Below are 17,717 nucleotides of genomic sequence, written 5' to 3'. Positions count from 1 at the left end.
TGTAAATTTAACGACGAAACAGCAACTTTCTGTTTAGACCAAGAATGAAAATGAAAACATTTACCAGTCAAAGTGTTTATGTTTTGTTTTGTTTTTTTTTTCGGTGTTCACACTGCATAGATAAATCAGAAACCGAAACCGTGATTTAATCAGTCATTAATTAATTTATAATCCGTAATCAATTTTCTGTTATCATATTGATAATAATAATATAATATTAGCTAATTATATTATTTTTATTATTTAATAACTCAACATTTCATTTGACTTTATACTAACTTTATCAACTAAATTCTCATATCTTAGTTAATTTTACGAGCAATTATGTCTCAAAGTGACGATAAAAATCGTCAAAACCCAAGGACAGACCGAAAAATGGATATGATACCGATATAAAACACACGAAAAAATCATTATAATGTTATATATTATTATAATTCATCGTAATATTGGTCATAATTTTTAAATGATTACATATAATGAAATACACTAGTAACAATACTCACAGGTCGCACAAGTTAATATTTACTAATTATACTAGATATAAGTAAATCACAATTTGTAAAAATTCACAAAAAAAATATTGTTACACTCGTATAATATACCAAATACATACATGTATAGAAAGTTGTAAAATAAAAATAAAATAAAAAACCAAATCGACGTTCCAGAAACGCTATTATCGTCAGGATCATCGTCGTAATCAAAATAATTATTCTCCAAGAAGTCGTCTGCACGAACAAAAACATTTTTCAATTTGCATAATGCATTTTTGTCTCCACTCATATTATTTACTTTAAGTTCAACACACTGAGCAGTGAGCTCTCAATATAACAATAGGTGAACAGCGCACGATTGTCAAGTATAACATAATCACAAAAGTATGAGCGTAGGTAGATGCCTATAAGCATAATTATTCCAAGTAGAATATAAATATTAAAATATGTAATCCATAAAATGTATAAACATCACTATCATACTGTAGATTTTAATGCGTTTTAATCATTTTACGTTATATTTTTCTTCACCGTGGCATATTATATCCCATATCAATTTTATCATTTTTGCATTACGCTTTTCCATTATTAAAATAGTATTCTGCACAATAACATTTGAATTACGTTAATCTATTGATAAAATAATTAAAAATATATCAATATCGTTATAGTTATTACTTATTTCATGTATTGCTTAATTTGTAACAAATATTTACGAGAGTTTAATGACATTTGAAGTACATTTTATTTGTTTCGTCATTTAAAAATGAATAATAAAATAAAATGACATATACCACAACGTTGAAATAAAAGGGGTGGGTAGAACACTAGCGAGAACACTAGAAACGCATAGAAAATAAAAACGTGAGTAGGAAAATATTTCTGTTTTATCGAGTTCTATTGGAAAATTCCACGCAGTGAAAATGTATTTTACAGCATAATTTGATACGATACAACTCTTGTGTTTGTCGTACTACAATAATTGAGCTACAATAGTCCTTGAAAATAGTTTTTACAAAAATATAAAATAGATGTAATATTGGATATAGTATTTGGTGCTATTTACTACCTATGCTCATACAATTTTTGCAAATTATAAAACGTCGATAGATTAATATTGATTAAAAAAACATTCTAATCAATATAACATACATATCTTCCAAATCAAAGACCTATTAACCTTAGCACACAAAGTTAAATAAATCAAAAATTACTCGATCAAATTTAGATTCAGATTCAAAAATGTGATTGGACTAACAATTTATAGAAAAAAAAGGGTAATTTTCTGTATGGAAAAAATAAGTTGGCACACGACACTCCTTAAATGGAATAAAAGTCCAAGTATTTGAAAATGTAATCCTTAAGTATACTTTAACATTTTAAAAATCAGAATTTGATTACATTTACGATTAAAGAAAAAAATGGACGTGAGCATAATGACAGGTATTCGTAATTTATTTTTTGTCACGCCTGCGCCGAAAGTTTGGTTTTCGATAGCGGCTGAAGCGTTGGAAAGCGTCCTTTTCCCGTCCAGGGGGTGGTAAAGTGGAAATCCCCAAAAGTGCTGGGCGCACACATCACGCGCGTGTCTCCTGCACTACCAGACACCAAAATCTATACCACGGTCCTCACAGAACCAAAAACTTTTGGTTACAATCTTCTAATCATATTATATAACCTCCGTGCGGGACGCTTAAAATAAATAAATCCAAATCGTTTCTTTCATGAAATATTGTTGTCGTAGAACTATGGTCTAGTTGTTGCATAGATCCCTGCATTACATTTGCCGTGATCGATGAACGCGGAGGCGTGATAAAAAAATAGTATGTGTGGCTCGTGCGGGAAGGCAATTTCAGACTTGGGCGACTGAAACGGCCCACTTCCCGTCATTGCAACACGATATACTAATATTGTTAGTTTGATTTTTTAGTATGTAAACAATTTCTATTGCACTTTTAGTACAAACTAAATTCCAATTATTGGGTATTATGCTTTTATCAAAGGCGCGTCTATGAGAGTTATGTACACGCGAAGCACCTACCTACCTACATGTATTTATATTATTTTCGGTGTGATGAACTGATGAAAACTTTAATATAAAATTGTTGACTGTTGGCATTTAAATTTCTCCGTATTAATATATTTATAAACATTTAATGTACATAAAGCTAATTACCGAGCTTATTAAAACATAACCTGTAAAATTAAATTATTATAAAAAACTAATGAGAATTTATATTATGACATAAAATAATAATTATTATGAACTGTTAAAATTTTCAATAGCAGTATAGTTATTGGGACAACTACCGTAGAGGCCATAATGCAAAAGACGAGTTTTCAAAGAAGCTATTGTCAAATTTTGGACGAAGCTATTATTTTATGTGTACACCAATAATGCAGCAATTATCTGCGGTAATTGGTAAACAAGTGACCAAAACCCCGTCTCGTCGTGCACCGCAGTAAGAATTGCCGTAAACCCACAACAGTTGTACCTGTATAATACATGTGTAAGGATTAAATATTATGTTAAAAACAAAATAATCGTATACTGTTTACGCATACAAATTGCATCGAAATTAAAATCTACTGCCTGCAATCATGTAACGTATCATAATAAATGAGTACAAGACATGATATTATAATAGTGTAAAATAACTTGTTCGGCCGACCCAACGCACTTGTAAAATTATTATAGAGACGCGGTTTTCTTGCAAGATAATAATAATATCTATATATACATATTATAACCGTATAATAGGCAGCCACTGGTAGCAATTACTTTTACGTTGTGCTGTTTTCCGCCGGGGTGTATTCGACTGTGGGTGGGTATACTGTGCGTACCCACATGTGCCGATTCATATTATGAAACGGAACTACTTTCGAAGAGCAACCAGTGTGTTATTCCGTGAAAATGTAAAGTGCGACACACTTTAATACGACGGCGCTTACCGTTAATACAAAATACTTCATTAATTATAAATATTTCGATTAAAATGCAAAAACGCACGTCCGACGTATGCCCGTATACGTACAACATAAACGGTTAAATATTATATTATATCGTATTATCGTCGTACATTGTTTTGCATAATAGGTGCGCCTACCTATATATATATATACGCGGGAAAAATCGCTACACTCGCGGTGTAAGTGTTTGTCGTGCTCATTCAGAACGGTGTTCGTAACATTCACAACTATACTGTTGACTTTCAGTAATAATTGAAGACCCATCCAAGAGATTGGTGGTGTATGCTACCAAAAATAAAAAAAAAAATAAAAAAAAAAAATATACAAATATATTTCGGGAGAGAAAAATAAACTGATAATATTATACACAACTAACGCGTTGGCTTTCAGTAATAATTATTATTGTCAATTCACATACATTTTTTTTTCTTTCGAGTCTTCGTACATAATATGTAACACCTGCGCGATTCACTAAATATCCTGTATTAGCGTTTTGTATGCATGGCTATATAATATTGTCCACATTGCGCTTGTTTAATATTCTATTTATTCGGGGTTTTAATGTGAATGCATAACACGGATAAAAAGCGTAAAACAACCGACCACCGTTAGTAATTTATTAAAATAATATCATTCGCTATAATATTCGTTTTGACCTATTTGAACGCAAGCTGTATACACTGACGGACGCGGTGTCTTTTCGTGTGGGTACATATGGGAGTTGTAGAGGTACTACATGTACAAGCTAATTTCTCAACAAGGTACTTTTGTAACTTGGGTGGTTAAATTTTAATTTGGTATGCATACGACCCTGCTAATTGTGTATACGTGTTAACCAAATATTGTATTGATTCCCGTGCTCTAGACAAGTACTCCAGGGTGGAAATAAATTTCCGTGTCTAAATAACTGTAAAGAAATGTATAAAATATCGCTCGACAAATAATAAAAAAAATTATACGTTTCAATTTTTGGTGTATGTCTTATTGTGTTAAATTAATGAACCTAACCTATATAGCTAAATTGATACTGAATTAACTTATACTTAGAGCCGTGTGGCCCGAATGCTTAATTCACTTTAGGTGCGATATCCTTGTAGCGGATATTGAAGTTATGACATGGAGTAACAGTGCATATGATATGATCATATAATATAATACTGAGAAAATGTTTTTTGTATATATAATAATTTATAATTAAAGCTTATAATATTTATAATTTTGTATATAAGTCGATTGTAGGAAATAAAACAGGTTCGTTGAAAATCAATTTGAGTAGTGACTAGTGAGTTTAAATTTATTTCAGTAGGTATTCCAAAATTCAGTTGATATATTCCTCAGTATGATTTATTAGTTAATCATATAATTAGTAATTAATGAGGTAATTGCGTGTACCCACTATAACGATAATTACCATGTACACATTTACTAAAACAAATCTAAATATTAAATTTGAAATGGATATTACGATGAGATTTCGTTTGGCTACCGGTGGTTGGTATTACGATCTGTCATAAATATGTAGGTATTTACTATGTATTTAAAATTAATTGTTAATGAAATCTGAAATCTGAAATACAATAAATTCAAAACAAATAAAAAACTCATATTATAATATTATTATTACATATTATGATTATAAGTACATTACATCTCCAGAAACTTTGGAGCATTCAAATTTTTATAAAAATGTCTCGTTAATGTTAATGTTTCGATAACAGCTCATTTAAAATTTAAAAATACCGTAGTCAACTCAAAATATAATATAGATGCATTATAAAAAAAAATATATGAATAAAATATAAATATGTCAGAAAGTTGTGTGGTAGCAATTGTTCAATATTATGCACTGTTTTAGTTTTCAATCATCCCTCAAAATTCAAATAATGGTTTTGCGTTTAAATAGGCGTCGGCTTACATCATATTAATACGACCATATATCAACGGATAAGGATGTGACATTTCCGTAGCTATACACCATGTCCTGGATATCTACCTAAATCTACCTACAACTGGGATAGGGAACAAACGACAAAAAAATAAAAATAAAAAGCATATATTTTATGGGGTGTATACCATGTCACTTCAATTGAATATTATTGTTGCAGCTGATATTATGTAATTACTTATAAATTATTTTGTATACAGTAAAAATCAGATTGGTAAAATAATTTTGAAAATTATGTAAAATTTAAATTGAAAGTTGTAAACTATAATATGGAGATGATTCTATTATTTTTTTTATCTAATATTAAGTTTTCCCCAAAAATAATTTTATATGGAATTTATGAATTATGTTATTAAAATATTTCTGTTATAAATAAAATCTAAGTTTTTTAATATAAAAAGAGCGCATACATTGTGTTCTAAGATGTTTTTGTTGTTGTATGTTAAATAATTCAATTCAAGACACGAAAATATAACTTAAATTGTTTCAAAATCGTATTCCTAAAGAACTTTTCGGGTGATTTTCATTATAAAAATTCTGAATGAAAATGATTTCGATATATCAAGACATTCAAACGGGATGAATGTATATATATTCAAATGGCGCATTACAATCGCTCGCAATTGTTTGGGACATTGTGCGTCGTTTGCTAGTTATAAAACAATAAATAATAATTACAACGAAAGTCATGCGTGTGGTTGGATGCTGTAATGTTTAGTAGTGAACGGCTAACTATGTGCTGTGGAGTTGGCTGTACAACAGTGGTAGAGGAATGGACAACTGTAAACACAATCGATAACTATTTACGTTGTCTGATGTCCAAAGCGTCCTTTATTTAATTACTCGCACTGAATATTTCATAAGTTCGTCATCATAGGCTCGGTGGAAAATATTATTGATCAACGATTCCAGTTCAATGTAACAGCTTTGTAACCGGAAATTTCTAACAAATAACAAGACCTACACCAAATCTTCAGTATAGGATAAAATCGTGCCTTGAAACCTTTGAAAGTTTGAAACGTGCCGGTTAAGGCCAAAACACAGTCAGTAAGTGTTATTCAATGACATTTACCCAGGTAGTCATTTCGTGGTGTTAGAAGTAGAACATGACGAGTTTAACTTAAATCATGTTGACCACGCTAAACGACATTTACGAAATTGATCTATTTAAAAAATAATAAATTCACATTACAAAGGTATTTACCTAAATCTCTAACTGAAACTTTTAAACATTGATATTAGGAATTTATTAATATTAGGAATTTACTAATATTGTGAATTTATTAATATTAGGAATTTATTAATATTAGGAATTTTTAATATTGGGAATTTATTAATATTAGGAATTTATTAATATTAGGAATTTACTAATATTAAGAATTTATGAATATTAAGAATTTACTAATATTAGGAATTTATTAATATTAAGATTTTATTAATATTATTAATTTATTAATATTAAGAATTTACTAATAGGATTTTATTAATATTAAGATTTTACTCTTATTAGGATTTCATTAATAATAATATTATTATATATAAGTTAATTACTGACTAATAATATTAATATTAATATTAATTATAAAATGGGAGGAAAATGTCCTACTAGACCGAAAACAATCGGGGGGAAATGATAGGTATATGATACGTTTCTAAATATAATATGTATAATATAATTTGTGATTTGTATTAATTTTTAATTATTTTATACCTAACTATTTTGTTTTATAATTACTATTGCAATCATCTTTAGTTTTTTGTCAAATAAATGTTCAAAATACGTTGTAAAAAAAAATCTATTAAATAGGAATGAAATAATGATAAATCAAATAGTGGGCGAATATTTTTAATTTTGCCCTGGGTGCCAAATCTTAACAACACGGCTCTGCGTGTAAGCGGTATGTGTGCGTACATAATATTATATAATATAATACATTTACGAATTAATATGTAATGTGCCAATTCGTCATACTTTTGCAGTATATATTTTATATTTTAATATTGAACATTTAACACAATGGTGTAACACTAATTGTAAAGCTGTTATAGTGACTATTCCATTCAAAGATTAAGTGCAATAATATTGTAATACTATAACTAAGTACCGGAAATGCATGCATTAAGTGCTATCAAATTCGCGCACGTATTTATGCATATGAAATAGTTAGGTAACTCAAAATGTATTTCCATAAAACTAGAATATAACACATTGTACGCGGCCGGATTAAATCGAAAAAATAACGATGAACATATTTATATGTTTTTAGAAAAAAAGGTGATAAATTGTGAGATAATATTAAAATTAAATTGAAAAAAAAATAATATAGTAAAGGTACAAAGAACAAAATATGATAAAACAATTAATTTTTTGCTAAAATATGAATACAAATTAATTAAAATTGGATATACATTTGGATATTGTTTTAAACCATATTAATTATTATGTATCCACTGACATATTATTTATATGCATTATGCGCGTATGATGAAAATATTATAATACCCTTTATGTGAAAATGCGATTGTTTCGATTCAACACATTATAATATTAACTCCGTTTTTTTTTTTTTTTTTAGACTGTACATTATTCAAATTGAGTAAAACATACACACGTCTGGACCCTATATTATATAATAATAATTATAATAACCATTGTAGAGATCAGAGATGGGTACAACTTGCAGTATTGTGATTGAGAGTGTACACCTACATATTTGTACGCTGTAGTTAATACAGTGATTAAACCGGTCGAACAAAACATAACATAATCATTTACATATATACGTACCTAGGTGTTTTTTGTCGTCTCTTACAGTTGTTACGTTGAACGCTCTAAGCTATATTATAATAGTAAACGCGCAAGTGTGGAATATTCAACAGTATATTTGCATTTATAATATTCTTAACGGTAAATGTTAACTAAACAATACTAATTTATCTACAGATAGAGTCGTATTGTGTTCGTACGTATTTCATATTGTGATCGTGCGCACGAATAATAATAATAATATGTAAGTATAGTATGATGTCGTGAAGAGTAAATGATATCATTGTGCATCACACGGATACTGACGAATTTAAATATTGTAAATAAAAGCTATATGATATGGAGGAGAACGGTACCGCGTATCGAATAAAATTGGTACGATTTCGGCTACCCGTGAAAGACAATATTTTGAAATGTTCACATTATCGCACGCGCGCTGGGGACAATAAATAAAACAATATTATAACGATAATGTTGACTGCGGGCAGCCATCGACAAAATAGCGATGAATCGGAATGTCTGATCCAGTTGGACATTGGTATGACGGTGGTCATATAGCTGGTAATCGATATAATATTATACTGACCTACATAATAGCATTATCTCTGAAGGAATGATACAGCCATGATAATTTCATAGTAAACAAAAGATATTTATACGACCGAATATGCCGTACATTTGGCGGTCCGCGTGTATCAAACGCGCCTGGCCCGGGTATAAATTGTTGGGTTTGAATTCAGTGGCGCGATTTCAGCTTTTGATAGGAGAGGACGGACGTTTTGACCAGTTCGTTATAACTGAACCAGACGAAAAAAAAACAGATCGCTTCGTCCGCATAATGCTAATAGTTTCCACTGACATTTTTATCTCGATACAATTCCCATCTTACTCAATAACTTTATACGTGTCCGAGGCAAAAAAAAGCCTCGTTTCATGGCAAGAAAGACGTGGAGGAGCTATTTAATTACGGTACCGTAATTTTATATTTTTATAAAAGGGTCGGGCAAATTAAATTACTACGATATGAAACGCGACTGCTAAAACGTAATTGAAAAATCGAAAAAATTTTAATTGGTACCTGCCGATCGATTATAGAAGTTTTTTTTCGAAAGAGTGGATGCATTTAAGTGTGATCGTTTTGTTCTTAAAATTTCTTTGGTATCAACGTACATAATATTTTATTTTATCTAAAAAACTATAAATAGTAATTTATTATCGTGATAATAGTTTTCTAGTGCCTACACAATATTGTATTCCTCAAAATTAGAAAAATGTAAGTTATGGTATTTCATCGACAACTGACCCGACAAGATAGGACTGCGTTTACAATCAGATTTGGGAAAATGCCCACCTTTCCACCCCCTCAAATGTGTTTAATATCATTATATTATTACGGTATAATAATTGTGAACTATAATTTATATTATTATTTATTATATTATCGTGAAACAGTTTTTTTTTCACCACATCCGTCTACCGGGTACCTTCCGACAACGTTAATATTAATCTCCGTTATTTTTAAAATCGAGTTATTTTAAATGTCAATTTAGTTCTTATTCATTTAGTAGGGAGAAAATATAAACCTCACTCAGAAGTCAGAGTTTTGTAGCAATTAGTAGAAATAATACGTTTAAAACAGTAATCGCTCATTAAAATTAAATGTGTTTTTTTTTTATTAATTATATTATAATAATAATAATATGTGCAACAGTAAATTATAGTCATTGCGACACGTTGACATTTTTTAATATTTAAAACGTCTCTGTTCCATTGAAAATAATATTGGATTACGAGACAGGTAATTATAGATGAATTGTATTTTTCTTCGGTCATTATTACTATAATATGAACCAGTCCTCCTCAATCAGGCGACCCAGGTGGACAAAAATCGATTGCTGACAAAAATGTGCACACGGTTGCAGTGCCTATACTGGTTTTTTTTTCGCTTTTTTCGAAATCAACAATATTATTGTTTAAACAATTTCATATTTTCATTGCTTGCGATAGCTTTGTAGGTGGTTATAATTAATCATAAACTGTTGGTATTGTCAAATTCCCATTGGCTTTTTGTGACATTTGATCAATAATTATGGATTATAATTTTGTATATACGGTTTTACTTTTTATTTTTAGCTCTGACGTGTATGTTTCATAATATCCTGTTTATTCACCCATAAACAATGTCCACATATTATATGACAGACAATACAAATGGTTCAAAGGCGGTTGAGGGTGATGTACATGGGCTATTATTTTGCCCCATTGTTTAGACCGCCGTGCAATTAATAACATTGCAGGTACCTATATTATGGTAATTCCGATGTTGATTGGAAATGACAATTAACACAGTTGGGACAATCAATGGACATCTTTTGAGTCAAGTGTGATGATTTAGTTTTGACTAGAGGAGGGTCGGACAAAAAAAAAAACTCCCCGCCGAGGTCGCAAAATGATAATAATATTGCGTTCATTATTAATTGTACGATATCAAAATATTCGTTTATTATTTATTACCCGTTTTCATATTTAACGCAAGACTTGAAATATAAATCATAATACAATATAATACCCACTTTTGTAAACGCATATAGGTGCATTATAATAGCGCACGACAAATGTTTGTAGTTATATTTTTTTACGCGCGAGACGAGAGTTTTGAATAAAAGTGTGTAACAGCATGGTGTGTGCGTGTCGGCGGATGAATATTAATTGCCGTGAAATTATATATTCAATCTGTGAACAATGTCTAAAACTGGAAAGCATTTCAGTTTAAATATTACACTCCAGCCCGAGGAGATGAACCACACTGTGTGCATAAGCAGACGGGATATGAATAGTACCAGCTAGAACTACGTGGTCGCAATACTCTATTAGTTGGATTTATGCGATCTGAATGGAAAATATATTATTAGAGTTTGCTCTATATGCAGTGTCTCTTGGGTTCCACCCAAAACCTTATCAGCTAGTCCTTGTCCTTGTCTAGTTATTTCATACAAACAATCCTCGATGACGATAAGAGGTCGATGATGCGTACCTATACCTATATATAGCGAACCATATACTGGTAGATCGGTATAGTACGAACCGTTCTGTTTCATTTCGTCCCCCAAAAATCTGACGCGATACGCTCGATAGAGTCAACGACAGTCGTGTTAAATCGATTGGTAGACTTACAATATATTACAATTTGTATTTCAGGAAGAAGTACGTAATATAGTACATGATATTATACATATTATTATCATTATCTGAATCCGATCAATCAACACCGAAGCAGATGTTTTTTGATCTTGACGACTGACTGTAGTGATAATTAGATTATACAAAATGTTTAATTCGTCATAATTATTATTATTTTAGCAGAGAAATTGGAATATTTAAGATTCTAATAGAAGTTTTAAAAATATTATATTTGTCTGAAATCATATGTCTGTAGAAGCGTTGCTCCAAAGTTCTAATAGTTAAATATTGGTTAGGTAGGAACCCAATGACAATATTTCATAAACATATCGTTTTTAAAAACGTATAGTAGTCAACGAAAAAAATATAATAAAATAATGAACAATTGATAAAAACAAATGATAAGTCATATCATTAGGTACACAATTATTTAAAAGTATGTGTACGGATTTAGGTTTTTAAAAAACGAATTTACAAAAATACATTATGCATTATACGAAGAAAATGTCTTGTCGGTGTAATGCGTAGGTTCAAAAGAATATTAAATTTGATTACATCATATTATTATAATGCGATTCTTTTGCATTACAGTATTGTAACTTCAAACGAATAGTCTAATCGTCAAACTCTAATGAACTGTGTCATTATTCATTTGAATTATAAAAATTATCCCATGGTACCTAATAACTGAGATGCTAATTTGAAATTAACATATTTATAAATTTGAAAGTTATGGATGACTTTAATTAATTGCTAATTTATGTACTACAACACTAGTTCTATGGATTTTGTTTTTTTTTTTATGTTATGAATGTCTTTCCTTATTTTTATAATCATAAGATCTGATAAAATGTATTTGCAATTTGCATTGAACTTTCAAACTCCTCAGTGTCGTCAGTCATCACAAATACTCGTAGGTACGAAATTGTACTTATGGTTCATATTTAAAAATATAGTTTTTTGTTTTTATTTGTTAAGTAATAAGACATTCCTATCTACGGGTATTTACAGAATAGTTATTAAACATATAGTATAAGTATAATAAAGATTGTCATGTATTATCTATGTATAAATATATTATGTTACTGAATTCAGTGGTAATTATCATTTATCAATATAATAATATTTTACAATATTATTAGAGATGATCTTTAAGCATTGTTTACCATTGAGTAGGTATATAAAATTCAAAGTAGAGCGAACAATGCATTTTTTGTTTACAGTTGTTATATTTGTGCACGTATGACTTATGGGTTTTTATTTTTGTGTCTAGAGACACGTTTTTAACCAGAGATAAAATGATTTGATATTGAGAGTGGTTTCTGGTAGAAAATTGGACCTGGTTCACCGTAAATATTTGAAATTTAATTCATAAAAAAATTGTTTTTCTAGCATATTCTAGAAATTATATCATTTTAAAAATATTTTGGATATTTTTGAGCTATTTTTTATTGACATTTGTAGCTTTCCGTATTGTATTGGGTTTTTTTTCCGATTTATATTGAAAACATTTTTTAAGAGTCAAAACGCCTGAACATGTATTACATTATGTTTATTTTAATTTAAATGTAAGGTTCCTCGTAAATTGTTCTTACACCAATATATTTTAAAATATCGAAAATGCAAATTATTATTATGCGCAATTTTTCATAAATATACTAACACGTTTGTAGACGAACCTATTCAGTGGGGCCCGTTATCTTGTTGACAGAATAAAAATAAAACAATTTAATTTGAAAGATAATGACCTTTTTCTCTAAAGATTTTAGTTATTTTGTTGTAATGAAACTTTTATCCGTTACGTACAATAATATTATAAATTTAAAATTTTTATACACAATCAAATTTTCAAAATGTTTAGACTTACTTTAAGCTACGGTAACTATAAATCTGTTCACGCCTTTCTTAAGGTTCATTGAAGTATATTGACTTATACATAAGTTAACTACAACAATACATAATCAAATAATATATGCGCTGTTCTTGGAAAAAATTAGTTCAACTTGCCATCATATATAGTAAAATAAAAATAAATTAGTAAACACCCTCAGAAATAAAGGATGACACAACGTTTCAGTTCATAACACAACACATCCATACAGCGAACTGACGAGGGGTTGTGTGTTCGAAAATGATATGTTCGAATGAAATATGTTCGAATGAAAAATGTTCGAAAAAGCATATGTTCGGATGAATTTTTGTTCGAATGAATTTTAGTTCGAATAATATTAATAATAATTAATAATATGAATAATGTATATATTATTAAATATATTAACATATATTAAATTATTAATTTCTTAATAATTCTTCTTAATAATTTCTTCTTCGTCTATAATTAATGTATAAATTATTTAAATTATTATATAATATTATTTAAAAAAAATGTTTGTATAAATGTATATATATTAAAGTTAAAAGTTTAAATTGTACGCAATGCCTCTTAAAAACTCAATGTTATTTTGATTACTATTTTTAAATCTTAAAACTAAATTTTTAATTCTATCTTCATGTTGTTGTCGGGATACCTTTATTTTTTTTGCAATTCTGAAAACTCAAAACTCTGATTCTCTTAAATACAAACAATTTTGAAATGTTGTAATTTATTTGCTCTATATTAGATTATTAGACTATATTATATTAATGTTGAATACACGTCTAACCGTCTTTCCCTGGTTAACGGTACAATAGTCGGAATATACGGCTATTAATATACTATAGATAATAATATTTACAAAGTTTTCGAACTAAAATTCATTCGAACAAAAATTCATCCGAACACATGCTTTTTCGTACACTTTTCATTCGAACACATTTTATTCGAACATATCATTTTCGAACACATAACCCGACACCCAGCGAACTACACTCAATGCCGAGGTATACTCTTGAAATTTACTTTACATCTCAACGATTTCCCGGTGTTTTTAAGTTATAACTTTCTTTGTAGAACTTCAATATAATTTCCTAATTATTTTAATTATTTTAATAATTTATCTTACTCGTGACTGTATATTATTATTCATATTATACTTATTAATTAATTTATATTTTATAATTTATTGTGTTTATTTTACTTTCGAATGATAATAATATTGATCCACTATACGTTTAGTTTTTGTATTGACATAGTTTTCAGTCAACTATAATTAATACTGTTTTTTTGTTTGTTTTTTTTTCAGCGGCTCTCGTGAGCAGTGGTGGTGCTATTTATCCGATTGGCTGGGATAATAGAGAAGTGAAAGAGTCCTGTGGGAACATATCTGGACCATATAAACTAGGTAAGAGAACGTTATCTCAAATGACAGGGTTATTAAACATAGTCACTCTCAAATTTCATAATATTATAATAATATGCACTCGAAAATTTTACCACTCGTGCAATATTCACTAATCTATTTTCTTTGTATTACGCCTGTTTTATCTCGAAGGGGATTATTAATTCCCAGACGTTATTGAAATTCCTCAATGTGAATTTCAAATCATCAGGCAATTAAAATGGAATTGCTTTTATGGAATATATTCACGAGACTGATAGGTACCTACCGTAGTTATTATTGATGAGAAAACTTGTAGATATGAAGTAAATTATCATGTATATTTGAGAACAATTGTGATCGACTATTGTTATCTGTTCGCAAGTAGATCTAACATATTAAGAAGAATAATAATTTGTAAAAAAGCTACTCAGAAATGGTATAGTTGAAACTGGGAAGATATCATTTTTTCATCCGATGTCACTAGTTCCCGGATGGGTGACCATCCGGATATTTAGTGACAAAACCTTAACACACATACACACACGTGTTTCACTCCAACCTTACCACTCCCTCCCCCCCCCCTCCAAACAAACAAATAGCTATTGGTCAGAGTTGACGGGCTTGAGGATCATAAAAATACATAAAATTATTTTCACGTTTTTGAATCACAAATACATAATAATATAATAATATATATGTTACAATGTTATGTTTATAGTGTATACATAGTCACATGTTTTGACGAATTTTAGGAATTTGATAACACTGCAGCAGTATTATGCATTATAATTTAATGTTTATCATTTCTAAAATGTACAACGTTTAATTCACTTTCAATAACATTTTAATTCGATTCACAAAATGAAAACTAGGAGTAGGTACCTACCTTGCATTGATATGTATTATAGTTTATAATTTATAATGTTTTATTATTGGTTATTACATATTAGTTATATTAATATAGATTAGGTACACGATACTTGATATTATCAAATTATAATGTTTCAATTAATTATCATTATTCGTAGAAATATGATTAGAACTACTGTAAATATTAAACTAACGATTTATTTGATGAATTTTCATATTTGTTAATATTTTCACTAAAGTGTACATGTGCAAAATATAATATTTGGACGTTATTTTCCTATGTAAATGTATGAATGTTGTGTTACATTTGTAACTATAAATTCAAACTAATATATTTTGGTTGTTAGAATTTACATTTTTGCTGATAATTGCGGAACACAATAATGATGAATTGTTCATGTGTACCACGCATCCACGCTCGTTCCAAAAATTCTGACAGAATATTTCAAATGTCTGTTGTGATACTAATTTCATGTACCTAATCCAATAAAATAACGACAGCCATTTGATCATAATTTGTTGTTTGACCAAAATAATTCAATCATCAAAAATTATTGGTGGTACATCAAAAGTTTGCACTTTTAGTTATATGTATTTGTATTAACGTGAGTAATTTAATATTTAACTTTATAGTAAATGCTAGTCAAATACAAACAATTTGAATTATACTTCGCACGCCTTATTTACTCTTGGTATCTTGACCAACACTCATCTACAGTTATCTCCCTACTTTATCAGTTTTAAATAACTTAATTTTTATGACATCTGATTTCAGGCGTTAAAAAATCGATAAAATTTAATTTAAAAACGAAAATTAAAAGAGTAACAAATTTAAAATTACTGTTCATTTTTCATCTTTTATGCACTTACATAAATTTAGATACCGTCGCCGCCTTTTTATCGCTACAATAATAAGTGATTGACTATTGACTTTAGATAAATACAAATAATTATATTTACTCACAATAAAAAAAGTAAATAAAAAGTTGGTAACTGATGCTCATATTTTATAAGAAAACATTATGTTATTACAATGTAATATAATTTCTAACCAGTAAAGTTATGTTTTTTTTTCCTTTCGTGTATATACCTACAGCTTACAGCTATAGTATTACAATATATAATCATTACATTGACGAAAAAATAATCATTGTTTCAAAAATGGTGGTGGAAATCATCACCAAATTTGTTTTTATTCCAACACTAAAATTTAATATACAAATTATTTTCATAATTCTGTAGGTACCACTGCAGTAGGTTGGTTGTAAAATATTTAATGTAAACACATTTTTTTTAATCAAGATTCAAAGAAAAAAGACATACCTGCTTAATATTATTTTATTACATGGACACTATATTCTTGGGACTTGAGCCTTAGCTAATGAAAATGTGAAATGAAAAAAAGTAATATACATATAACATAATACAATAATGCAGTTATAAAATGTAAAATTTATATTTCTATGCAATAATAATTATTACGATGCCAAACTACCACTTCTGTTTGAAATCATTTAAACTGTATACGTGGCACTGTTCATCAACCTCCGCTAAAATAAAACGTAATCATTGTATTATTTTTGTTTTCCCCTTAGAATGTGTGTTCGTTTCGGAACGCTAATTTGAGTGACTTACGACTGGCGCCGTATATGTTGTAAATGAAAATTAGACTTAAAACGTTCTTACACTCACACAAAAACACAAGATATGCACGAGAGCACCGCCTTGTATCCAATTCATGGTTGCTGATAGCTAATGGACGAAAATCCATTAAAATTGCAGGGGGGAGTGGGTTTAAAACAGTTTAAAAACCAATGATGTATGTTCTTAGGAGGATCACGGAATATTGGGGAGGGTAAGCCACCCCTAGACACCCTCCCCCCCCCCAATTGCCACCTATGCGTGTGCAGCTATAGTGAATAATTCTGATCGTCCGTGCTTAGGTCCCATTTGATCACAAAAATATTAAATACACCCAAATCATCGAATTGCGCCAGGACGATCTGAATGATCCTAACTGTGACCTCGATGTACCTTAAGTGAAACATGCATATCCAGTGTAACAGTCGCATTTAAAACTCGGAGTGTTGCACGCTTTCGACACATCAATTTCCCTTTTTTTTCGTACCTTAGTTAGCATACACCCTCCCCCGCATTTGATATCTCACAGCAGTCATAATTATTATGGTATTCGTTTGATATAATATTCCAATTTATTGGGAAATTAC

At 29.3% G+C, this 17,717-nt stretch overlaps 1 protein-coding gene across 3 annotated transcripts in view; it reads left to right on the top strand.

Annotated features, from left to right (window-relative positions):
• LOC132939357 (LHFPL tetraspan subfamily member 1 protein-like) overlaps positions 1 to 17,717 on the top strand; it is a 263,817-nt gene that overhangs the window by 240,199 nt on the left and 5,901 nt on the right. For all 3 annotated transcript variants that reach the window (XM_061006467.1, XM_061006466.1, XM_061006464.1), the window contains exon 5: positions 14,542 to 14,640. In XM_061006467.1, coding sequence (XP_060862450.1) covers positions 14,542 to 14,640 — 99 coding nt within the window. The remainder of the gene's footprint in view (positions 1 to 14,541; positions 14,641 to 17,717) is intronic.

Source organism: Metopolophium dirhodum, chromosome 2 (assembly GCF_019925205.1).
Source record: "Metopolophium dirhodum isolate CAU chromosome 2, ASM1992520v1, whole genome shotgun sequence".
In the NCBI taxonomy this organism is placed as follows: Eukaryota; Metazoa; Arthropoda; class Insecta; order Hemiptera; family Aphididae; genus Metopolophium; species Metopolophium dirhodum.
Note: the sequence above shows the minus strand (reverse complement) of the source record. Positions and strands in the feature narration are given on the sequence as shown.